Source organism: Mus caroli, unplaced genomic scaffold (assembly GCF_978045245.1).
Source record: "Mus caroli unplaced genomic scaffold, Mus_caroli_1 scaffold_13, whole genome shotgun sequence".
Lineage (NCBI taxonomy): Eukaryota > Metazoa > Chordata > Mammalia > Rodentia > Muridae > Mus > Mus caroli.
In genome coordinates this window covers 74,450,894-74,474,382 of record NW_028227268.1, presented here as the reverse complement: position 1 = coordinate 74,474,382, position 23,489 = coordinate 74,450,894, and the positions used below count along the sequence as shown (strand labels likewise).

The 23,489-nt window shown below is 44.1% G+C and overlaps 1 protein-coding gene across 1 annotated transcript; it reads right to left on the bottom strand.

Annotated features, from left to right (window-relative positions):
- Nucleotides 1–522: 522 nt before the first annotated feature.
- On the bottom strand, nucleotides 523–2,521 carry LOC110304788 (putative ATP-dependent RNA helicase DDX5). The gene has a single exon (XM_021176381.2). The coding sequence runs from the start codon at nucleotides 2,519–2,521 to the stop codon at nucleotides 677–679; it is 1,845 nt and encodes a 614-aa protein (XP_021032040.2). The 3' UTR covers nucleotides 523–676.
- Nucleotides 2,522–23,489: the final 20,968 nt, after the last annotated feature.

Below are 23,489 nucleotides of genomic sequence, written 5' to 3'. Positions count from 1 at the left end.
CTTCCAGAGGATCCAAGTTCTGTTCCAAGCACCCATGTCAGGCAGTTTACAACCATTTGTAACTCCAACCTCAGGAGATCTACTGTCTCCGGCCTCTGTGGACACCTGCACTCATATGCATGCACTCACATACAGACATGCATGCCTATACTTAATTTAAAACTAATAAAAAAAACATCTTTTAGGAATAACCTGTTACAGGGGCTAATGATATGAGTAGGCTCAGAACAATTGCTGCTCTTGCAAAGGGCCCTGGTATTCTGACTCCCTCTTCTGGCCGCCATGGGAATCAGGCATGCACATGGTGCACATACACACATGAAGGCAAAACACTCATACAAATAGATAAATCTATTCTTTTTTTTTTTTTCAGTCTTCAAATATCTTTTATTGGAAGGCCATGCATTGCCTTCATTTATTGTATTTGAAATCACTGTACAGTTACTTTTGTGAAAACACTGCCTGCATTTTCTGGTACAAAAAAAAAAAACCTAAAAATTGTTTCAGAAATGTAGATAAATATCCAACTTAAATAACAAAAAAAGTGCACCATAATTACTGCTGCACTGCAGTCATTTCTGCATTTCCCATGTTTCTTAAATAACTATCTTGTCTGATAACACACAATATAAAGAGCAATTATGAAAAACAGACATTTACATATACTTCTAAAGTCTTATTGAGAATACCCTGTTGGCATGGGATAGCCAATCATAGTCGCAGCAGCTGTAGCAGGATATGCATATGTCTGTTGGTTCATACCATTGTGCATATTTGCAACATTACTTCCATATTGCTGAGTGCTATCATAACCGTTCTGGTAAGTCCCTGTTGGATTACCAGTCCTAAAACTGGTCTGTATGCCAGCAGATACAAAATTACTTCCAAAGCTCCCACTGGTGTAATTTGCAGCACTGTATACACAATTCTGAGTGTTAGCCTCAAAATCTCTCTTAAGCAGATTAGAGTAGCCTCTGTCATAGTTTTCCCTGTCTCTAAAGGTATTAAATCCACCCCTTTTGCCTGCAGAGTATCTGTCACGACGATCATCCTTCATGCCTCCTCTACCCCTGGAATGACCTGAACCTCGGTCTTCGACCAACTGAAGCAACTTGGGATTAATTGCTTGATTAGCTTCCCGGAGCACAGAGATAAGGTCGCTCACTTGCTTTATGTTATTAGGTGTAAAGAAAGTGTATGCTGTGCCTGTTTTGGTACTGCGAGCAGTTCTTCCAATTCGATGAATATAATCCTCTGAGGAGTTAGGGTAGTCATAATTGATGACAAATTTCACATCTTCCACATCTAGCCCTCTGGAGGCCACATCGGTGGCAATCAGAATAGGAGCGTTTCCATGTTTGAATTCATTTAGAACCCAGTCACGTTCCTGCTGACTCTTGTCACCATGGATGCCCATGGCAGGCCACCCATCTCTCCTCATTTTTCTGGTAAGTTCATCACATCTTCTTTTGGTTTCAACAAAAACAATGGTTTTATTCTCCTCCTCACTCATGATTTCTTCCATCAGACGAATAAGCTTTTCATCCTTTTCAACATCATGGCATACATCCACAATCTGAAGAATGTTATGGTTTGCCCTCAGTTCCAGCGCACCAATATTGATATGAATATAGTCTTTCAGGAAATCTTCAGCAAGCTGTCTTACTTCTTTTGGCCAAGTTGCACTCCACATTAGTGTTTGCCTATCAGGTCTTATTTGATCCACAATTTTCCTTATCTGGGGTTCAAATCCCATATCAAGCATCCTATCAGCTTCATCAAGGACAAGGTAAGTTGTTCTTTTCAGATTGGTTTTCCCACACTCTAAAAAGTCAATCAGTCTTCCAGGTGTTGCAATACAGATTTCCACACCTCTTTCCAAATCACGAATCTGAGGTCCTTTGGGAGCACCACCATAGATGCAAGTAGACTTCAAGCGACAAGCTCTACAATATTCAGCAGCCACTTGCTGCACCTGCTGGGCCAGTTCTCGAGTTGGTGCCAGCACCAAGCAAATAGGCCCATCACCTCTCTCTAGGAATGGCTGGTGATGTATGTGTACAATGGCAGGAAGCAAATAAGATAGTGTTTTCCCAGATCCAGTCTGAGCTACTCCAACCATATCCAATCCACTGAGAGCAACTGGCCAGCCCTGAGCTTGAATAGCAGTGGGTTCAGTGAAGTTCTGCCTTGCAATCACATCCATGACATTCGCAGGAAAGTTTGCTTCATAAAAATTCAGAACCGGTTTTGGACAGTTGTGACCTCTAACTGTAACTTCCTTGCTTCTTCTATATGTATCAACCTCTTGTGCGGTGCGCCTTGCCAAATCAGGGTGTTCTTGATAAAAATTCTTCTCAAATTTGGGCAGCTCATCAAGATTCCACTTCTTTTTAACTAGTTTCTCCCCAGGATTTCCAAACTTCTTTCCAGAGAGGGATCCTGTTCTACTCCCTCCAAATCGAGGTGCACCAAACCCTCGATCCCGGCCGCGGTCTCGGTCACTAGAATAACTCGACATGGCATGGCGGTGTGCGGGCGGAACCCAGTGAAAGTAGAATCCAGCAGCGACGGTGAAGCCTCTGCGGGGGCGTCACCAGCGGAGGGGGCCGGTGGTGTCGAGGGCCGGAGCTGCGAGGGCAAGGACCTATGGAAATGAATCGATAAATCTATTCTTAAAGCGTAACTATTAGACCTTCTTGAGAGGCTGTTTAATACGCATCTGAAACTCTAGCTTTACTTTAACATCCAAACCACTGGGTTAAGTAGTCTGAGCCCAGAGTATTGGATTTGCCGTCTGGGTTAAATCTAGATCAAGCTTCTCTTTTTCAGTGGGCTGCCTGTTCTTAAAGGAGAATCAGGTTCGTAAGGTGATACATAATGTCTACTTGGAAGTCAGAGACCCAACTGTGCATCTTAGCTCCTTCAGTCACAACCTGTGTGACACTGGAGGAGTCACCTAACCCCACTCACTGATCATATTTGCTTGTCACAAGAGAAAAGAGAGGAAGGGGAGAAGGAGAAAGAATCAGAATCACTGTGTAAACTACGTAAGATGGCATGTGAGAAGCAGAGCGCAGAACTAGTGTGTGCTGTTCAAATCAGAACATTCAAAATCTTTCCCTACAGCTTTTAATATATTAATATATTTACTGGTATTAGTTAGGGCTCTGTAGAGCAGTTGTTCTCAACCTATGGGTCATGACAACTTTGAGAGGAGGGGATCAAATGACCCTTTCACAGGAGTCACATGTCAGTCATCCTACATATTAGATATTTACATTACGATACATAACAGTAGCAAAGTTACAGGTATGAAACAGCAACAAAAATAATTTTATGGTTGGGGGTAACCACAACATGAGGAAGCATATTAAACAGTCACAGCGCTGGGAAGGTTGAGAAACATGGCTGTAAAGAAACAGAACTGAGCCGGGCGTGGTGGCGCACACCTTTAATCCCAGCACTCGGGAGGCAGAGGCAGGTGGATTTCTGAGTTCGAGACCAGCCTGGTCTACAGAGTGAGTGCCAGGAGAGCCAGGGCTACACAGAGAAACCATGTCTCAAAAAAACAAAAAAGAAAGAAAGAAAGAAAGAAAGAAAGAAAGAAAGAAAGAAAGAAAGAAAGAAAGAAAGAAAGAGAAAAGAAAATAAAAAAAGAAACAACTGATAGAATGAATATATATTAAAAGGGGATCTGTCAGGCTGACTTTCAGAATATGGGCTGAGTCATCCATATAAATGTCCTATAATGTGTAGGCACTGCTGTCACGTAGCAAGCACTTTCTAAAACACAGGTGTTATGCAAGATCATGAGAATAAGCACTTTTGGGTTTTCTGGGGCTTTTAATTGTTTGGTTTTAGGTAAGGGTTGCAATTTTTTTTCAGTACTAGTCAGTACTTGTTAAACATATATTTTGTGCTAGGCCCTGTTCCAGCATTAGCTCATCTGATTTTCATACAGTTCAGTCATTTTCTTAGTGGAAGAGAGAGAGAGCAGGATTAGGTACCAGGTTGCCTGGTCCCACATCTACCCTCTAGATCACTGTTCACACCATTGATCAGCTGTTAGTTTTGTACAATCCCAAAAAAAGGGGAAAAAATAAAAACAAAGGTTATTTTTTAAATAATTCAAGATTTTTAAATATATCTTTGTGAGATGACTATAAGGCCCTGCCGAATGTCTAAGAACTGGAACAAAGGCAATCCTTTAATGCAAAGTACTAATATATATATATGTGTGTGTATATATATATATATATATATATATATATATATATATATATATATATTTGACAGTAACTCTGGCTGGCCCAGACCTCACTGTGCAAGCTGGGCTCAAATCCACAAAGATTTTCCTGTCTCTGCCTCCCAATTGCTGGGATTAAAGATAGGTTCCACTGTGCACACCAGGGGGGGTTCTTTTTATTATTTTATTTATGTATTTTTATGCATATGGGTGGTATTTGCCTGAATGTTTACCTGTGTTCCACATGCTTTCAATGCCAGCAGATGCCAGAAGAGGGCACCAGATCCCCCTAGAACTAGAGTCAGAACAAGTGTGAGCCACCCTATGGGTGCTGGTAATCAAACCCATAGCTCCTGGAAGAACAGCCAGTTCTCTTAACCACAGCACCATCTATCCAGTCCCTGAGACCTTCCCTGTTACTCTATAGTATAGACAGTAGTACCCTATAAGGGTGCTTTAAAATCTAATAATATGATATCTTAAAGCAATCTGCTTAGACCTGACTGCCTCTGCCTCCCAAGTACTGGGTTTAAATGCATGCATCACTACCTCAGAGGGACACTTCTAAGGTTTAATTTTCTTGTGTGTGGGTGATGCTGGGATTGAATCCAAGGCTTTGGGCGAGATAGGCAAGCACTCTACCATTGAGCTATACCTCCAATCACAGAGGAACATATGGAGAACAGAGGTTTAAGGTCCTAGCCTACTTGCTATGAATAGAAGAAATGATCTCTCCCCAGGACCTGTAGATGTAAATAGTGAACTGTTAGGGGCTGGAGAGATGGCTCAGTGGTTAAGAGCACTGTCTGTTCTTTCAGAGGTCCTGCGTTCAATTCCCAGCAACCACATGGTGGCTCACAACCATCTGTAATGGGATCTGATGCCCTCTTCTGGTGTGTCTGAAAACAGTGACAGTGTATTCAAATATAAATTAAATAAACAAATCTTTAAGAAAAAAATAGGCAAATGGATGGATCTGGAGGATAGCATCCTGAGTGAGGTAACCTAATCACAAAAGAACACGCATGATATGCGCTCACTGATAAGTGGATATTAGCCCAGAAGCTCAGAATACCCAAGATAAAATTCACAAACCGCATGAAACTCAAGAAGGAAGACCAAAGTGTGGATACTTCGATCCCGATCCTTCTTAGAAGGGGGAACAAAATACCCATGGAAGGAGTTACAGAGGCAAAGTATGGAGCAGAGACTGAAGGAATGACCATCCAGAGATTGCCCCACCTGGAGATCTATCCCATATACAACCACCAAACCCAAACACTATTGTGGATACCAACAAGAGCTTGCTGACAGAAGCCTGATATAGCTGTCTCCTAAGAGGCTCTGGCAGTTCCTGACAAATACAGAAGTGGATGCTCACAGCCATCCATTGGACGGAGCACAGGGTCCCCAATGAAGGAGCAAAAGAACGTACCAAGGAACTGAAGGAGTTTGCAGCCCCATAGGAGGAACAACAATATGAACTAACCAGTTCCCCCAGAGCTCCCTGAGACTAAACCAGCAACCAAAGAAAACACATGGTAGGGCTCATGCCTCTAGCTGCATATGTAGCAGAGGTTGGCCTAGTTGGTCATCAACGGGAAGAGAGGCCCTTGGTCCTGTGAAGGTTCTATGCCCCAGTATAGGGGAATGCCAGGGCCAGGAAGCAGGAGTGGGTGGGTTGGGGAGCAGGAGGAGAGGGAAGGGGATAGGGGGTTTTCGGAGGGGAAATCAGGAAAGCGAATAACATTTAAAATGTAAATAAAGAAAATATCTAATAAAAAAGAAAAAATTTGCAACAGTTGAAAATTTTTAAAAAAGAAAGGTGAACTGTTGCTGTAAACAGTAAACAGCCCTCGGTGCTCTGGTGTGCCGCCTTACCATGGGAAAGGAATCATTGACATTATCACGTTCCATGTTCATAACAAACCACAGCCGCAAGGACGTGTGAACGAGGAAACCCACCCTTCAGAAGTTAATCACGTGCTTGGGCTTCCGCGCAGCAAAACCCGCATATGGCTGAATGCTGCACGGCTGCCACAGATAATGTCTCTACTGCTCTTTCTCTGACTGTCTCAAGAAGCTGCACACTGATGGGAGTCTGAAACCCTCGCACGCAGTGAATACCAGCTTTTTAATACCCTTTCATCACTAAATATCAGTGCAGCTGCCAGGCTCTGGACTTTCGAGGCGGACACTCACTGAGCCCGCATGTTCCAGAGTTCCGTTCTAGGAATCGGGTGGTTCCTCCTCACCTGCTCCACCAACACCTCTTCAAATCCCCTTCTTCAACATTTAGACACGGGCCTAGGCTTCAGAAGAATCCGTATCCCTGCTCTCGCTTGGTGCCTCTCAATGCCAAGACGATCCACTACACCTGATTTATACACCTCATTCTAGTCCACAACCGGGAGCTGGTGAAGTGCTCAGGGGGATATTTACTAGAGATGCACTCCTCTGGGTGCACTGTAGGGAACTCTTTAAGTGGAAAAGGCTCAAGAGGCAGGCATGTCTCAAAGAGCCAATTATGAAATGCGATCGTTTGATGACCACGTGCGGTGGATTTTGCCGTTCATTCTGTTTCATCTAATTAAGCCTTTCATTTCCACGGGCAGCTTGCCTTACAAGCTCGTGTTTGCCTTTGTTGGCAGGAGGTAATCAATAGGGGAGATGTGGGTGCGTTTCAGCATTTATTAGCAGCTCAATTGGAAGTTGTTTTATTTTAATAACATCTTGGCCTTCGTTCTGTTCAGGGTAAATCAACAGCTTTGAAGAATAATAGAAGACAAAGGACTGCTTTATGTTAGCTCATTAGGAGTAGAGAAACCAGAGGAGGAAAGGAATCCCATAGAGAAATTGAAAAGTACTTTAAACCCGCATTTCCTTTGTTAAAGGGGAAAAAAAATAAAAGCAAGCAAGATGTCTCCTGCTTGTTCTGAAGGTCATCAAATCCGACTTTCAGAAGACAAACCTTCCAAAACATAACAGTGAAATCCTCACTTCTGAGGCTCTCCACAGCTCTAACCTGCAGCTTATACACAGCTGTTGTCCATTAATTTCAATGAGAGCAACAACAGGGATCAGAAAGGGGAACTGGATGTGGTGATACACACCTGTAATAGGCCATCCTCAGCTACATGGCAAGCTTGAGCCAGCCTTGGCTACATGAGACCATATCTTACTATATATCTTGAATGAATGAATGAATGAATGTAAATAAATAAATAAGTGTTTTAAAAGGCTGGGCACTGGTAACACATGCCTTTAATCCCAGCTCTTAGGCAGCAGAAGCAGATGTATCTCTGAGCTAGAGGCCAGCCCAGTCTGAAGAATGAGTTCCAGGACACAGAGAAACCCTGTCTCAAAAACCCAGAGGGGGCAGAGGGAGAAAGAGAGAGAAAAAGAGAGGGGGCAGAGAGAGAGAGGAAGGAGGGAGAGAAGGGGAGAGGAAGAGGGAGAGAGAGGGAGGAAACAGGTACAAATTGCCATTTGTAAATCAAAAGTGAACCCAATGCCTAAATGTTCATACCCTGTATTAGTCAGGGTTCTCTAGAGTCACAGAACTTATGGACAGTCTCTATATAGTAAAGGAATTTACTGATGACTTACAGTCTACAGCCCAATTCCCAGCAATGGTTTAGTCGCAGCTGTGAATGGAAGTCCAAGGATCTAGCAGTTGCTCAGTCTCACACAGCAAGCAGGCGAAGGAGCAAGAGCGAGACTCCCTTCTTCCAATGTCCTTATATTTCTCCAGAAGAAGGTGTAGCCCAGATTAAAGGTGTATTCCACCACACCTTTAATCCCAGATGAAAGGTGTAGCCCAGATTAAAAATGTGTTCCACCACACCTTTAATCCCAGATGACCTTGAACTCGAAGATTTAATCTTCTGGAATCCATAGCCACTATGCCTCAAGATCTCCATACCAAGATCCAGATCAGAAACTTCTATCTCACCAGGCTTGGTGGCACACGCTTTTAATCCCAGCACTTGAGAAGCAGAAGCAGGCGGATTTCTGAGTTCAAGGCCAGCCTGGCTTACAAAGTGAGTTCCAGGACAGCCAGGGCTATACAGAGAAACCCTGTCTCGAAAAACAAAAACAAAAAGAAACTTCTATCTCCAAGCCTCCAGATAAGGGTCACTGGTAGGCCTTCCAATTCTGGATTGTAGTTCATTCCAAATATAGTCAAGTTGACAACCAGAAATAGCCACTACATACCCTCAAACACAGAGCATCCTGGTGAAAACCAGAAGCCTTCAGAAGAACACCATGGTGAGATATTTATGAACTCATTGCACACCTTGGCCACTAAGATTCAACTGACCAGAAAAACCTCTTCATGGATCAGAGCCAGATGACTGCCTGCAAAGCACTTGTTGCCCAAGCCTGATGACCTGAGTTTAATCCCTGGGACCCAAGTAAAGAAGAAGAAAAGAACTGATTTCACAAAATTATCTTCTGACCTTCACTGGCAGGCCATAGTGCAAGCACATGCACAAGTACACACAACAACAACAATAAATCATAATTTTCTGAAATCCTAACTGATGTTTCCCACTATGGCCCCCAGCCCTTTTATAATGTGTCAAAAGCAGACAGACTTCTAGGAGCATTCTATAGAATGAGGTGGACAGGGGACTGGAGTAATATTAGTGTTAGAACGAGATGGCTGGAGTTCAGCTGGGTCAGATGCTAAAGTTCTGGAGGAAGACAGTGACGACAGCTGAGCAACAGAGGCAGGGGAGTTGTGTTCCTAGAATGAGGTTGGTATTGTGCATAGTTAGGCACGTCCAGACTCTTTCGTCTTCAGACTCCATTGTCTTCTTCCCTCTCCCATGAGGATGTGCTGTGCTACTGTCCCTACTTCTCAAACCGGCCATCAGGAAGCTCACCCTGCCTCCTCTTCATAGCTTGACCACGCCAGAACCATCCTCCTGCCTGAGTGGGTGTCCGTCAGTCAGCTTCCCCTTATTCTCTGCCATCTTCCTGGACCAAGTCATCCCTAAAGGAACTCCTACCTCGTTTTCCAGCACCCACACACTCCCAGCTCCCACAGGCTGCTCCCCACCAGCATTACAAGACTGAGCCTTTATAGACAGAAATTAAGCACTGCCTTTTCCTGTGCAGAAGCTTCTAGCCACACTTGGAATAGAATCCTCTCCAAGCTTTCCTTGACCCTACACTTGGCAGGGTTATTCCTACTTTGTGGCACATTCTCCTTTAACCTGCTTACTCCAACGCTTTGAAACTCCTTTTGTTTCTCAAAGCAACCAGCCTTCATGCTCACTTGGAGCCTTTATCTACAGCAGTGCCTTTGCCTGGTACATCCTCTCCTCTGTCAGTTGCTTGGCCAAATTATTCTTTGATTTCCAGTCTTAGCAGAAGTGCAACTTTCCTAAAGTTTCCCTCAGTGACATGGTGTCTATTTTCTATCCTCCCAAGTCCTCTCTTTTCTTCCCCAACCCATTACCCTGTTTATATATCCATATGAGTCTATTCTTTCCCAGGCTATCAGATTCCTGAGGTAGCAATCAGGGCTGCCTGAACAACCTAGGCACTTAATACAATATATGGTAAACAGTAGGTAATCAATACATGTATATTGAATGAATAAACAAAGAAATAAATGGGTGATTGTGATGGTTTGTATATCCTTGGACCAGGGAGTGGCACCATCTGAAGGTGTAGCCTTGTTGGAATGGGTGTGACCTGGTTGTAACAGGTCTGTCACTGTGGGTATGAGTATAAGATCCTCACCCTAGTTGCCTGGAAGCCAGTCTTCCACTAGCAGCCTTTGGATGAAGACATAGAACTCTCAGCTCCTCCTGCACCATGCCTGCCTGGATACTGCCATGCTCCCACCTTGATGATATGGACTGAACCTATGAACCTGTAAGCCAGCCGCAATTAACTGTTGTTTTTTATAAGACTTGCCTTGCTCATGGTGTCTGTTCACAGCAATAAAACCCTAACTAAGACAGAAGTTGGTACTGGGAGTGGGGTATTGCTGTGATGGGCCTGACCATGCTTTTATTTGAAAGAATGTGGATTTTTGGACTTTGGATTTGGAACTCAGTGGAATGCTTTAAATGGGGCTTAATGGGTCACCCTAGTAGGAATATGGAAGACTTTGTTGCTGGGAGTAGTTTGAACTGTGTTGACTTGGCCCAAGAAATTTCAAAAGAGAAGAATTTCAGAATGTGGCATAAAGACTGTTTTTATGGTATTTTGGTGAAGAATGTGGCTACTTTTTGCCCTTGCCTGAAAAGTCTGCCTGAGGCTAAGGTGAAGAGACTTGGAGTAATTGAATTAACTGCATTGACAAAGGAAGTTTCAAAAAAGCCCAGCAGAGACTCTGTTCTCTGGTTAAGTCTCACAAAGAGAAGTTTGAACAAGCATAGCAAGCTTAGAAAGGCCCAATATAAAATATATGGTTCAAGTATTAAAGGCATACCAGAAAGTGAAATGGAGCAAAATCCTGTGTTCTAGGAGATAACAGATTAAGGGAGTGGGACCTTGGGGCAAGATCCTACCCAGCTAAATTAAATCCAGGCATGTGGTACACACCTTTAATCCCATGAGACAAGCATGCTGATCTCTGCACTCAAGGTCAATCTACAGAGCAAGAACCAGGATAGCCAAGCTTAGGCAGTGAAGGATTTAGAATAATGTAATAGTACAAGGGGAGCATGTTCTAGTTTCTGTAAGCAGCAGAACTCGGCAGCTTCAACCATATGGCTCTGGCTCTAGAGTTAAGAATGGAAGGAACTACTGGGAAAATTGATGCTGGTTAGCTGGAGCTAAGGAATTAGCGGTGATTAAGAAGAGACCAGCATCACTGAGGTGAAATCTTCTGGAAACTGTTTTCTGGGAGCACAAAGAAGCTGTGTTCCAGAGATACCCAAGGTTGTACCTCATGCTGCGGCTGGACTTGGTAATGTGTAAGAGTCACTCAGGTGGTACTGCTTGTGAAAGAATGAAGGGATCATGGAGAGAAGTTGAGGCTTAGCACTGTGAGAGGCCAGGGAAGGCCATTGGAGAAGGTGAAGCCTCAGCTGTAGTTGATGGCCCAAGACTAAAGGGGTCATGCAAAGGATTTGAGGCTTGGCACCCTGAAGAGAGCCTCTGAGAGGCTATTGGTGAAGCCTAGTTGGAGTGGAACACCCCAGTGTATTAGAGATGTCAGTACCATGGGATGATCACCAAGAACAACAGCCGTAGTGGAGTGGATCAACCTGAGCTTAGAGTGCTACAGAGGGCAGAGCTGGAGAAGTGATGCCAGCCCTTAGGAGGAGTCCAAAAGATCAAGTGGAATCCCAGACACTGAATCAAGAAGCTGTAACATTGAAATTGCCTTGGAGACTCAAAGATGTTAAAGATGCCAGAGCCATGGGATACATGCTGAGGAAAGCTGCTAACAGGGAGTGGAACCAGCCCAGGAGAAAGCAGTTTGTTGCAGTCAACAAAGATGAAAAAGAAGTGGAGATCTGAAGACCGCTTTGACATCAGCCATGGAGATGCAGAGTTTGGAGTTTGCCCAGCTGGTTTCCTGCCTTGCTTTGGGGATTACAGTTAATTAAGTTGAATGAATCTCAGAAGAATCCTTGAACTTTGGACTTTTAACATTGTTGTGACTGCTATAGACTATGAGGACTTTGAAAGTTGGACTAAATGCATTTTGCATTATGCTATTTTTAAGTATGGCCCCCATAGACTCATGTTTTTGAACAAGTCTATGGGGACCAGGGAGTGGAATGTGATGGTTTGTATATCCTTGGACCAGGAAGTGGCACCATCTGAAGGTGTGGCCTTGTTGGAATGGGTGTGACCTGGTTGGAACAGGTGTGTCACTGTGGGTCTGAGTATAAGATCCTCACCCTAGTTGCCTGGAAGTCAGTCTTCCACTAGCAGCCTTTGGATGAAGACATAGAACTCTCAGCTCCTCCTGTGCCATGCCTGCCTGGATACTGCCATGCTCCCACCTTGATGATAATGGACTGAACCTCTGAACCTGTAAACCAGCCCCAATTTACTGTTGTTTTTTTATAAGACTTGCCTTGCTCATGGTGTCTGTTCACAGCAGTAAAACCCTAACTAAGAAAGTGATCTTCTAGGGCACCCTAACAGAGAAATGAGAAAAACTACCATTAGCCCAGAGAGCCTATGCCTTCTGTTTCCCTGGACACTCAGAGAAGTTTCTGCACAGCTATCTGAACCGGCTCCAGACACGCTATTACATGTACCCACTCAAAGCCACTCAACGAGGACACACACACTCAAAGGTCCTCACAAAAGAGCTTCACCTTTTCTAAGAGAGTGTCAGTGTGACCCTCACCAAGAACAAGGAGATTGCTTCAGCCCTTCTCCCGGCTGACATAAAACCACTGACAAGGATCACCCGTCTACTCCCTAGCCTTGATTTTCAGTGGCATCCTGCCTTCTGCATTGGTGAACAAATTCCTTGAAACCACATGAGAACAGTAATAGAGACAGAACATAAGATGAGGTCTATGGCTGCCAAGTGCCCCGGAGCAGTCCTGATGCCTTATTCAGTATAATGAGCCAGCCACGGCTCCCTGTGCAGACAGTGCTCTTGCAGGGGACCTTCTCCTAGGTAATGCTCCAACAAACAGTACTTGGGTAAGAACTGCTGCTACAGTGATTGTTATTGTTATTATGGACTCTATTTTATTTTCATTTAACTGGTAATTATTTTAAATTACATGGCTGAAGGGTTGTTACAATGGATATTTCTTGGCCCTCAGTGGCTCATTCTCTATCAATGCAAAAATATGGGCTATTTTGAGTTCAGCCATTAGGGGTTGCAGTGATAAGCACCTCTCAGTGCAGTACAGGAAGTCTAAGCCTAATGGCTTTTCACAATAGTCTAACTTCTGTTGCCATTATAGAGAAATATGTGAAAACTGTTTTCTCTTTAGACAGAGCTCCCACAATGGCAGGCTCCTGAGTCTCAGAAAGGCAGCAGCCTAACAATCTCGCAGTCTGAGAGAGAGAGAGAGAGAGAGAGAGTACTTAAACAGGACATGATGACCTTTAATCTCAGCATTGTAGAGGCAGGCTGATCTCTGAGTTCAGGACCAGCCTGGTCTACAGAAGGAGTTCCAGGACAGCCAGGGCTACACAGAGAGGATATTGAAGAAGAAGAAGAAGAAGAAGAAGAAGAAGAAGAAGAAGAAGAAGAAGAAGAAGAAGAAGAAGAAGAAGAAGAAGAAGAAGGAGGAGGAGGAGGAGGAGGAGGAGGAGGAGGAAAAAGGCTCAAGTTTACAGATTTACAGCTAACTCTTATTTCTGTGACTATGACATGCACTTCTTATCTTTCAGAATTGATCTGATTACAGAATGACTTCTCAAACCTGCCTGTCTCAGATAATAGGGTATACATATAAAACAAAATGAGAGACTTAATCTCTGTTTGTTTGTTTGTTTGTTTGTTTGTTTGTTTGTTTAAGGAGTTCTTGCAAAGTTTTTTTTTTTTTAAGAAAGCTTTTCTGGTTTACTTTTATCAGTCTGTTCTGGCCTGCTTCTAATAATGTCAGAATCACCTGGGTCACTAATAGCCACTGTGCATACTCTAGTTAATTTTCCCCTCCCTGCGCCCAATTCAATATTATTGCCCTGCCTACAAAAAATAAAGTGGAAACGGTGGAACAGGATACCTCCGACCTCCACATGTGCACAGGGGTGTGTGTGTGTGTGTGTGTGTGTGTGTGTGTGTGTGGTGTGCATAAAAACAGAAAAATTAGCAGTAGTGTTTTATAATCTATGGAATAAGTTGGACACCATGACAACCTTCATAATGCTGACTAATTTAGACAAGAAACATCATTGGATGCTGAAACTCTAGCATGTCACAGATTGATAAGGAAAAGGTCATACACGGGGGTCTCAAAGTATCTCCTCACAGGATATTTATTCACTACAAGGAGAACAAAGAGTGTCTTTGCAGCAGATAGAGAGGCCAGTCTAAAGGTCAAAGTACAGCAACCAGATAGCCACACTGTGCCACTCCAGCCAAAATGCATGTTAGAACTCACCATAAAGAAACAGGGCAAGAACAGAAAGGGAGTCTGCGAAACACATGCCTTGCAATCTTCATTCGTGTCTAGCTCATGGAAGCACAGGGAAGGCTGAGGATGTGTTCCAAGGTGAAAGAGACTAGAGAGACATGGAATCTGGTTGCTACACATGAACTTGAATTGGACCCTCAGCAATCAAGAGCATCACCGAAACAGTTAACCTAAGTGGGAGCTGTCTACGAAGGCTATGCCAGGGTTCCTGTAGAGCTGCTGTGCTCTGTATTTCAAATGCCCCTCATAGGCTCACATGTGTGGATACTTGGTTTCCAGATGATGGATTTGTTTGGGGAGGTCGTGGAGTCTTTGAGAGATGGAGCCTCACTAAATGAAGTGGATCACTGAAGACAGACCATGAGATCTTAAAGCCCAGTTCTGCATACCCTGTTTATTTTCCACAGAGATGTGAGGAGGTAGAGAGTCCCAGTGGTACACCCCACCCCCATCTCGGTGACTTCCCCACCATGCTCAAGTGTATTGCAAACTGTGAGCCAGAATAAGCCCCCCTCCCTTAAGCTGTATTCATGTTAGAGTTTGATCAAAGCAACAAGAGAAAGAGTGTAATATTATCCCTAGAACTTGGGAGTTTGAAGCTATTTCCAAGAACTAGGGCTCCAGCTCTATGGTGTAGTGTTTAACATGCATGAGACCTGGCTTCGGTCCCCAGCGCTGTTTATTTTGAAAGCCTCTTTTCCTTAGGTGCCATGTTTGCTATTCTTGAAGCAAGCAACCTCCTTTTATATGACACTTTCAATACGGGTGCACATGAGATATGCTTCAAGTTTTCCATTCTACAGACAAGCCTAACTGTAAGGGGGAACGGCACTTGACATTAGAAATATTTGATTCTTTAGTAAATAAATAAATAAATAAATAAATCATTAAACGTTTAAATAAGCCAAGGTTGGGAATTCAGGCTTTTGCATGCAAAGATGTACAAGTTGTTCAGAAAATACAAATCAAAAAAAAAAAAAAAAAAAAAAAAACAGAAAATACAAATCAAAGCCAGAATGAGGTATTTGCTGTGCCCCATCCATGACAGTTAGAATAGAGAAACACACAGGCAGAAAGTGCTACCAGGCATGTGGAGGAGGTGGGTTCTCTGTGCACTGCTGATGGAAATGCACATAGAACAGCTATCACAAAAAAAATTATATATGGAGGTCCTAATTAGGAAGACAGGAAGGAAGAAAGGAAGGCAGGCAGGCAGGCAGAAAGGAAGGAAGGAGGGAAGAAGGGAGGGAGGGAAGGAGGGAGGGTGGGGAAGGGAAATTGATAAATTACCATATGATTTAAAAATGCCCATTTGCAAGCAAATATTTCAAAAGTCAAGACAGCTGTTCAGAGATTTGCAAACCAGGATTCATAGCAGTAGCATTCACAACTAAAGGATGCACAGCCCCCAAGCATCTGTCAGTAATAAACAGGCAAAACAAACAAACAAACAAAACAGCATCTAGTGGGAACAAACAATAGAATGCAAAGTAGACTTTGAAGAGAAATCCTGGCAGGTCAAACAACATGGACGAACCTTAAAGACATTACATTAAATGAAATAAGCCAGTCACAAAAGAAAAAGTAGGGCATGGTGTCATGTTATTGCAATACCGACCCTAAGGAGGCAGAGGCAGGCAGATCTCTGTGAGTTCAAGGCCAGCCTTGATCACATAGTAAACTCCTGGAATACCAGGAATATACAGTGAGATCCTGTCTATAAATAAATAAATAAATAAATAAATAAATAAATGCACTTTGGTCTCATTCCATTAACATGAGACATCTGGCATAGCCAAGTTCACAGAGGCGGAAGGCCAGGGACTCCTGGGAGGGGAAGTGGGGAGGCATCATTTAATTGGTAAATGATTCTAAAAATGATTAGTGTAGGTACTTGGCAGGCATTACAGCTGTACTTAATTCCACAGAATTAACCCACTTTAAAGGTCTAGAATGGCAAATTTTGTATTATCTCCATTTTACCACAATTTTCTTTAAAATTTCATTTTATCTGTGGGATCAAACCTGCATTCAATTTCTAAGTCTGCCACTGTAGAGCTGTTGTGATCCTAGACAATTATTTCATTTTTCTGACCCTCAGATTTATCCTTTATTTTTGGTTTTTTTCGAGACAGGGTTTCTCTGTATAGCCCTGGCTGTCCTGGAACTCACTTTGTAGACCAGTCTGGCCTCGAACACAGAAATCCGCCTGCCTCTGCCTCCCAAGTGCTGGGATTAAAGGCGTGCACCACCACCGCCTGGCAGATTTATCCTTTTATTAGATTATGTGTATATGTGGTTTTGCTCTCATGCATGTTTGTACACCACTGCCTGCCTGGTACCAAATGAAGACAGATTGGATGCCCTGTTACTGGATTCACAGACAGTTGTGAGCTGCCTTGTGGATGCTGGGTGTCAAACCTGGATCCTCTGGAAAAGCAGCCAGTGTTCTCAACCACTGAGTCATCTCTCCTGCCCCAGATTACTGAGTAAGAAAGCAGAGACCCGATTCAAGTCTCTGAAACGGAATGATTAGGAAAAGGGAGATGGGTATTAAGCGCAATGCCTAGTGCATACTAGGTGTACTAGTGACCACACCGAAACAATGTAACAGTTGTAACAGTGTAACACTGACCACACTGGCAAGACTGTAAGAGCCCAAAGCATAAAACAATTCAGGCATGAACTAAGTCAGGTGATCTGGCATGATTTTATAGGCCAAGAAGAGGTGTACAGACTTTATCCCAAAGCCTAGAGAAGGCCACTGGAATCAATTGAGTATGCACAGAGTAAGGCACAAAAACTAAGCTCAGGATTCAGGGGCATAGATGCCTTCACATTTCACTCAGCCGTGGCCTTTTTGTTCACTAACAGACAATTAGGATATTGGCGCACGGGCAGACACATTACGAAGGGAGACTATGTGTAACAAAGAAAAGGGGGCTCCGTACAGAGAAGTGCCCGGCCAAGCAAGCCTAAAGCATGAATTCCCAAAAGACTGTTCTCTCTTCCCCTTCCACTTTACACAGAGCATGGGGTGTCCAGGGGCTTTCTTTGCTTCTGTGACTTACCTAAGGGCATCCCACTGGGTTCTCCATCTGTCCCCTGTCCCGTGCCAGACCTTCATGGGACCCTAACATCTGTAACAAGCAGGGCTGGGTCACAGAACAGTTCGGCTCAGGTTCCAAGCTGCGCATGCACCTACACCACTGCCTGATCTCATTTCAACATGACCACGTGGTCGCGTCTTACTCCCCATCCACTTAACTTCCTAGGATCTCCTGCTCTCCCCTGAGACCTCAGCTTGTGTGTGAAAACTCCATGGCATTCCAACATCACTGACAGGCACTAGTCTGCTTCATGAATATCAGCTGGAGAGAGCCAGCCTCTCACTGCCTCAGATACTACTCGTGAACACCCTGTGGGAACTCTGGGACTCTCCGAACCAGACTTAGAAGCTGAGTGTGAACCCCTTGACTCCCTCGGCTACCCGATTCACTCACTCACCCAGCCGAGCATTTCAACCATGTCTTACAGCTTGACTGGTTCCTTCTCACCCACTTCACCTCGGCAGCTCCTCCCCTCTGACAGGCACTCTTTCTGCTTTCTCTCCAAGCTCATCTCTCGGGTTATGTTACATGGTTCATCACTAACCTTATCTCTAAATGAGTCAACGAAAGTCATAGTTTTTACCATTTGCCTCTTGTTTTTCTCGTTGTCAGGGCAGGAATGATGCATTCTCAGCTTCGTATCATAAGAAACGTAAGTCCATTTAAATGACAACTTTGTCCCGTAGCAAATGTATAACGTTAAGCCCGAGGACAATTTCTACCGCTACACAAGACTCATACTGTCTTAATGAAAACCCTTTTCTAGAGCTCTGTCAGTCACCCTTCAGTCTTACAAAATTTCCTCACCCCTTTATTAAGCTTGTCAGGTGGCCTTAGATTGATGTCATCTACTTTAAAAACCTGGTGTTTTTATTAGGATTTAAACGGCTGAAACACTGAGTCATGTGGTGTGCCTTGCCACTTAGTCAAGCTTTCCTTCAAGTCCCTCAGTGATGCATTATAATTTTACTTATGTGTGCCCCCCATGCTTCACCGATCCCTAAACACTCAGTTTTATCCTATCTTTTTTAAGTTTTTCCTTTTTGTATTTTTGGATGAGTGTTGATTTTAAAGGATAAGCCTTGAGTTTTACAACTTAATTTTAACACCAGCTGCCTTTCTGAACTCCCCTTGTAAGAAGTAAGAGTCGGTCCAGTGCGTGAAATGTGCACACATGTGCATATGTACATGGAGGTGGGAAGACAGCCTTGAGTGCTGTTCCTCGGGCACTTTCCACTTTTGCTGTAGACAGGGTCCGTCACTGGCCTGGAACTTCACTAAGTAGGCTAGGCGGACTGGTGTGAAAGCTCTCAAGGTCCTTCTGTCTCTGCCCAGCATCTCACCACTGGTGGAATTACAAGCAAGCTTCACAGAGCCCAGCTTTTTACTTGAGATCCGGGGATCCTCCACTTGCACAGAAAGTGTTCGCCGACTGAGTCATCTCTTCAGACCCTTCTAACAGTCCTCATTGGCTTCCTTAGGTTCCTAAGTAATATGCAAGTAATAATCTACATATTTTATTATTCATTTTTAAAATAAAATCTCTTCGTTTGTTTTCCATTCGAGCTCTCGGAAAATGCTTAATAATAGTGGATATCGGGCCTGCTACCCAGGGTGGCTTCCCTGAAGTGCCTACTGCATGGGGTGGCCCAGCCAACTTGGCAGCCATCAGGGCCCTAATCCAGTGCTTCCCGTCGGTCAACACAACTACAACCTCTACAAACTGCTGGACCTCGAGAAGAAACTGGTGCTGCAGAACCAGATCCAGAGCACATCCTCCCCACAGAAGATGAAAACCTGAAGCACAGTTATGATCTAAGAAGTCTTGGCAACGGTCCAGTACTTCCAAGACCAGAGAGGCCTTTGGTCAAGACTGACTCGTGGCGGTGAGTATGATCATGTAAAGCTGTATGGGGGGGAAAAGAGAAATATAGATATGGATATAGATGCACACACACACACACACACAGAGTGACTGGCTGCAGGCTTCCAGTGCCACTTTGATGAACAATGGGGGAACAGGAGTAGTATTTACTCTGTGGGGAGAGGCTGAAACACATCGACACTGGATCAATGCTGTTGGAGGACATGTTGATGTCTGTAAGCCATGCTGCCACTGGGGCCATGTCTGGGTCATGTTCCTACTGCAGTTTACCTGCGGCCTGTATTACCACCGAAGGCCATGCAGATGTCTGTGTCTGTGCTGCCACCTGAGACCATGTTGATATCGCTGGTTCATGCTACTGCCCAGGCCTAAGACCTACACGTGATATCTGTGGGCAGAGCTAAGTTGGAAGGCCATGATTATGTCCATGATGCAAGCTGCTGTGGGACCGTGCTGAGGTCCGTGGCGTGTGCTGACACTGAGGCCGGGTGGGTGGCTGTGGTCTGTGCTGTCACCAGATACCACGTGTAGGTCTATGAGCTGAGCTCCTGCTGACTGAAAAGGACAAGGAAGCTTCCTCTGCCATCGTATGGATGACTGCAGACTCACAGCCGAGAAAGAGAGTCATAGGAGGCTTCTGTGACAACACCCACTCCCACCCACCCTACCCCCACACAAATAACAACCTAGACAGGAAGCTGTTGAAGAGAACTCTTTAAAAGTTGTGACGAGGATGCTGAAGTGTATCTCGAGTCACCATAGACAGTTACTGGCAGGGACTCATTTTTCTTTAAGGAGCTGGCTGCTGCCATTGGTTTGACCATGCTCCAGTGACTATATCAACAACACAAACCAGACTTGGGGTTTTTTGAGAGGATTTGGGGGAGGAGTCACAAGGGTGGGGAGCGGCAGACCTGGGAAGACTGGGAAACAAGGATGATGGGGATACATTATGTGAAATTCCCAAATAATCAATAAAATTTGTATGGTTAAAAAAAATAGTGAATATTAGGCATTGCCTGACCCTAGTGGGAAACACCAGACAGCCAGCAAGTATGATTATACCCATGGCAGATAAAACAAATCAGCTTTCTCACCAATACCCTGCAGGTCCCCTAACCTGTACATGAAAGGCGGGAGAAAGAAGTTCCTGGCATTTGGGAGCTGCCCAGATGCTCACAAGCACAGCCGGGAAGTTCTCTGTTGGACAAAAACCATCTCAGGGGTGGTGAGATAGCTCAGTGGACAAGAGCACGGACTGCTCTTCTGAAGGTCCTGAGTTCAAATCCCAGCAACCACATGGTGGCTCACAACCATCCATAATGAGATCTGATGCCCTCTTCTAGTGTGTCAGAAGACAGCTACAGTGTACTTATGTATAATAATAAATAAGTCTTTGAACCAGAGCGAACAGAGACTAAGCAAGAGGAGTTGACCAGAGACAGCAGAGGTCCTAAAATTCAATTCCCAACAACGACATGAAGGCTCACAACTCTCTGTACAGCTACAATGTACTCACATACATAAAATAAATAAATGAATCTTTTTTAAAAGTCTCAGAAAGACAACCTCAAACAACTAAAAGAGATGAAGCACATTTATGGTGGTGGCAGCCTGTAATCCCGGCACTTGGGAAGTGAAAGCAGAAAGATCAGGGGTTCAAAGTCCTCCACAACCACATGGAAAGCTTGAAGCCATTCTGAGCTTCAAGAGACCTCAGAGAGAGAGAGAAGACAGATGATAGATAGATAGATAGATAGATAGATAGATAGATAGATAGATAATTAACCAACAGATAAATAAGATGAAGTTAGTCACATTATAATTTTGTCTAAGCAGACAACTGTAAGGTTATTGTGCTACCCATAAAATGCCAAACATCTCTTTATTTTGACCAAAAGACTTACTGTTGGGCTAGCAAGATGGCTCAGTGGGTTAAGGCACTTGCTGCCAAGCCTGATGACCTGACAATCCTTCGAACTCACGTGGTGAAAGGAAAGCACCAACTCCAAACAGTTGTCCTCTGCCTCTCTGTCTCTGCCTGTGGCTCTGTCTCTCTCCATCTCTGTCTGTCTCTCTCCATCTCTGTCTGTCTCTCTCCATCTCTGTCTCTCTCTCTCCATCTCTGTCTCTGTGTCTGTCTCAGTTTCTCTCTCTCTCTCTCTCTCTCTTTCTCTCTCTCTCACACACACATGCACACACACATATACACATGCACACATACTTATACACAAAATAAGGAGGTAAACATAATAAAAGTGACTGTTCATTTTTAGCCAGTGATGCCTATTTTCTCAGTCTTGCCTTGGCTGGGAACTGGCAATAATCATCTGTAATACATTTTGTTTGCTAAAGACGCCACAAAAATCAATGTAGGTTCAGAGCATCACCCTACAGAGTCACAATGCAAAGTCCATTGGTTTTGGAGAGAGATGAGGGAGGCACCATGTCAAGCAAGGCTTACATGGTCAACATTAGCAGTCCCTACCCTTGAGAGCACCTCAGACTCTCGGGATTTATGAAGCTGATCTTCGAGGGGTTTAGACATTTTCTCAAATTAGCTCCAGAATCTGTTCTTCCTCGTGTACATTAAAGAACACTTTTGGATTCATGTGACTCTCTTTCCTTAAATTCTACTTTCTTTGACAGTAATATTGTCATCCCCTGCTTTCCAAAGTGAATTTTTTATGAGTCTTCTTAGGCCATAAGTGAAAGATGATCATTCATTCAAGTTTCTAATGGAAAAATATTTAAAATGCTTTATTTTAGTGCACAAGTATAGTTCACCCACCAATATTTCCTCTTTCATTCAATGAACCTACAACATTATAACCGACATATTCTAAATTATACATTTAAGGGATTCATAGTAGGCTGGTGTAAGACTACTGCCTGGGGCTGGGGTGAAGTTTAATTGATAGAGTTTGCCTGTCAAGCACAAAGCCATGGGCGCAATCCTAGCACCACACAAACCAAGTGCAGTAACACATGCCTAGAATCCTAGCACAGTGGGAAGAGGCAGGAAGACTAGAAGTTCAAGGTCATCCTTGGCTACATAATGAGTTCAAAGCCAGCCTGGACTCCATGAGTCTTAGAAGGAAAAAAAAAGTGTAGATGTTCATAAAAATATAAATGACCAGCCAGGCGTGGTAGCACATGCCTTTAATCCCAGCACTTGGGAGGCAGAGGCAGGCAGATTTCTGAGTTCGAGGTCAGCCTGGTCTACAAAGTGAGTTCCAGGACAGCCAGGGCTATACAGAGAAACCCTGTCTCGAAAAACCAAATATATATATATGGGCCAAGTTCAGAAGCTCACCCCAAAATTTGTTAATGTTGGCTGGAGAGGTGGCTCAGTGATTAAGAGTGCTCACTGACTGCTCTTCCAGAGGTCATGAGTTCAAATCCCACTAACCACATGGTGGTTCACAACCATCTGTAATGAGATCTGATGGCCTCTTCTGGGGTGTCTGAAGACAACTACAGTGTGCTTATATATAATAAATAAACAAATCTTAAAAAAAAAACTGTTAATGTCACCTAGTGTCACCTTCTCCTGCTTTGGAATCTGTTTGGATACTCACCGAACTCCAAAAACATTTCCTGTTTTAAAACCACAAGTGTAAATGAAACCCCTTTTAATAAGCTAAAGTTGTTGTCGCAACCTCTCTGCTAATTAAGACAAAATGCATGGAAAATATCTAATTTTCCTTCATCATTTAGAGATAAACAGATCCGCTTTATTTTATAATGTCTGCAGGACATGCCACATGTCTTTCCACTTGGACTTAGCCAGACCACTATATGGATTGTTTAAGCCCAGTCCTCTCCAAAGGTCCTGCGTACACCATACTACCTTTGAGGAGGAGTAACATGGTCCTGTTGTGTGGAAACTAAAAAGGGGGCCCTGGAAAAGAGAGGGAGGAAAAGGCCCACGCCCCGCCAGAGTTCCACCTATGCTCTGGACAGGCAGGTGTGGTGGGAGAGCTGCCAGACTCTTTCTACTCAACCCCGAGTGGGCATCCAAGCCTCTGACCCACTCTTTGGGGGGTGGACAAGGGGCAGCCCAACCTGGGAGTCCCAGAGCTACTCTCTAAAGCCCTGGGGTTATGGGAGAGAGGGAAGAGGAAGGAGAGGTTCCCACACAGGCAAGAGTGAGT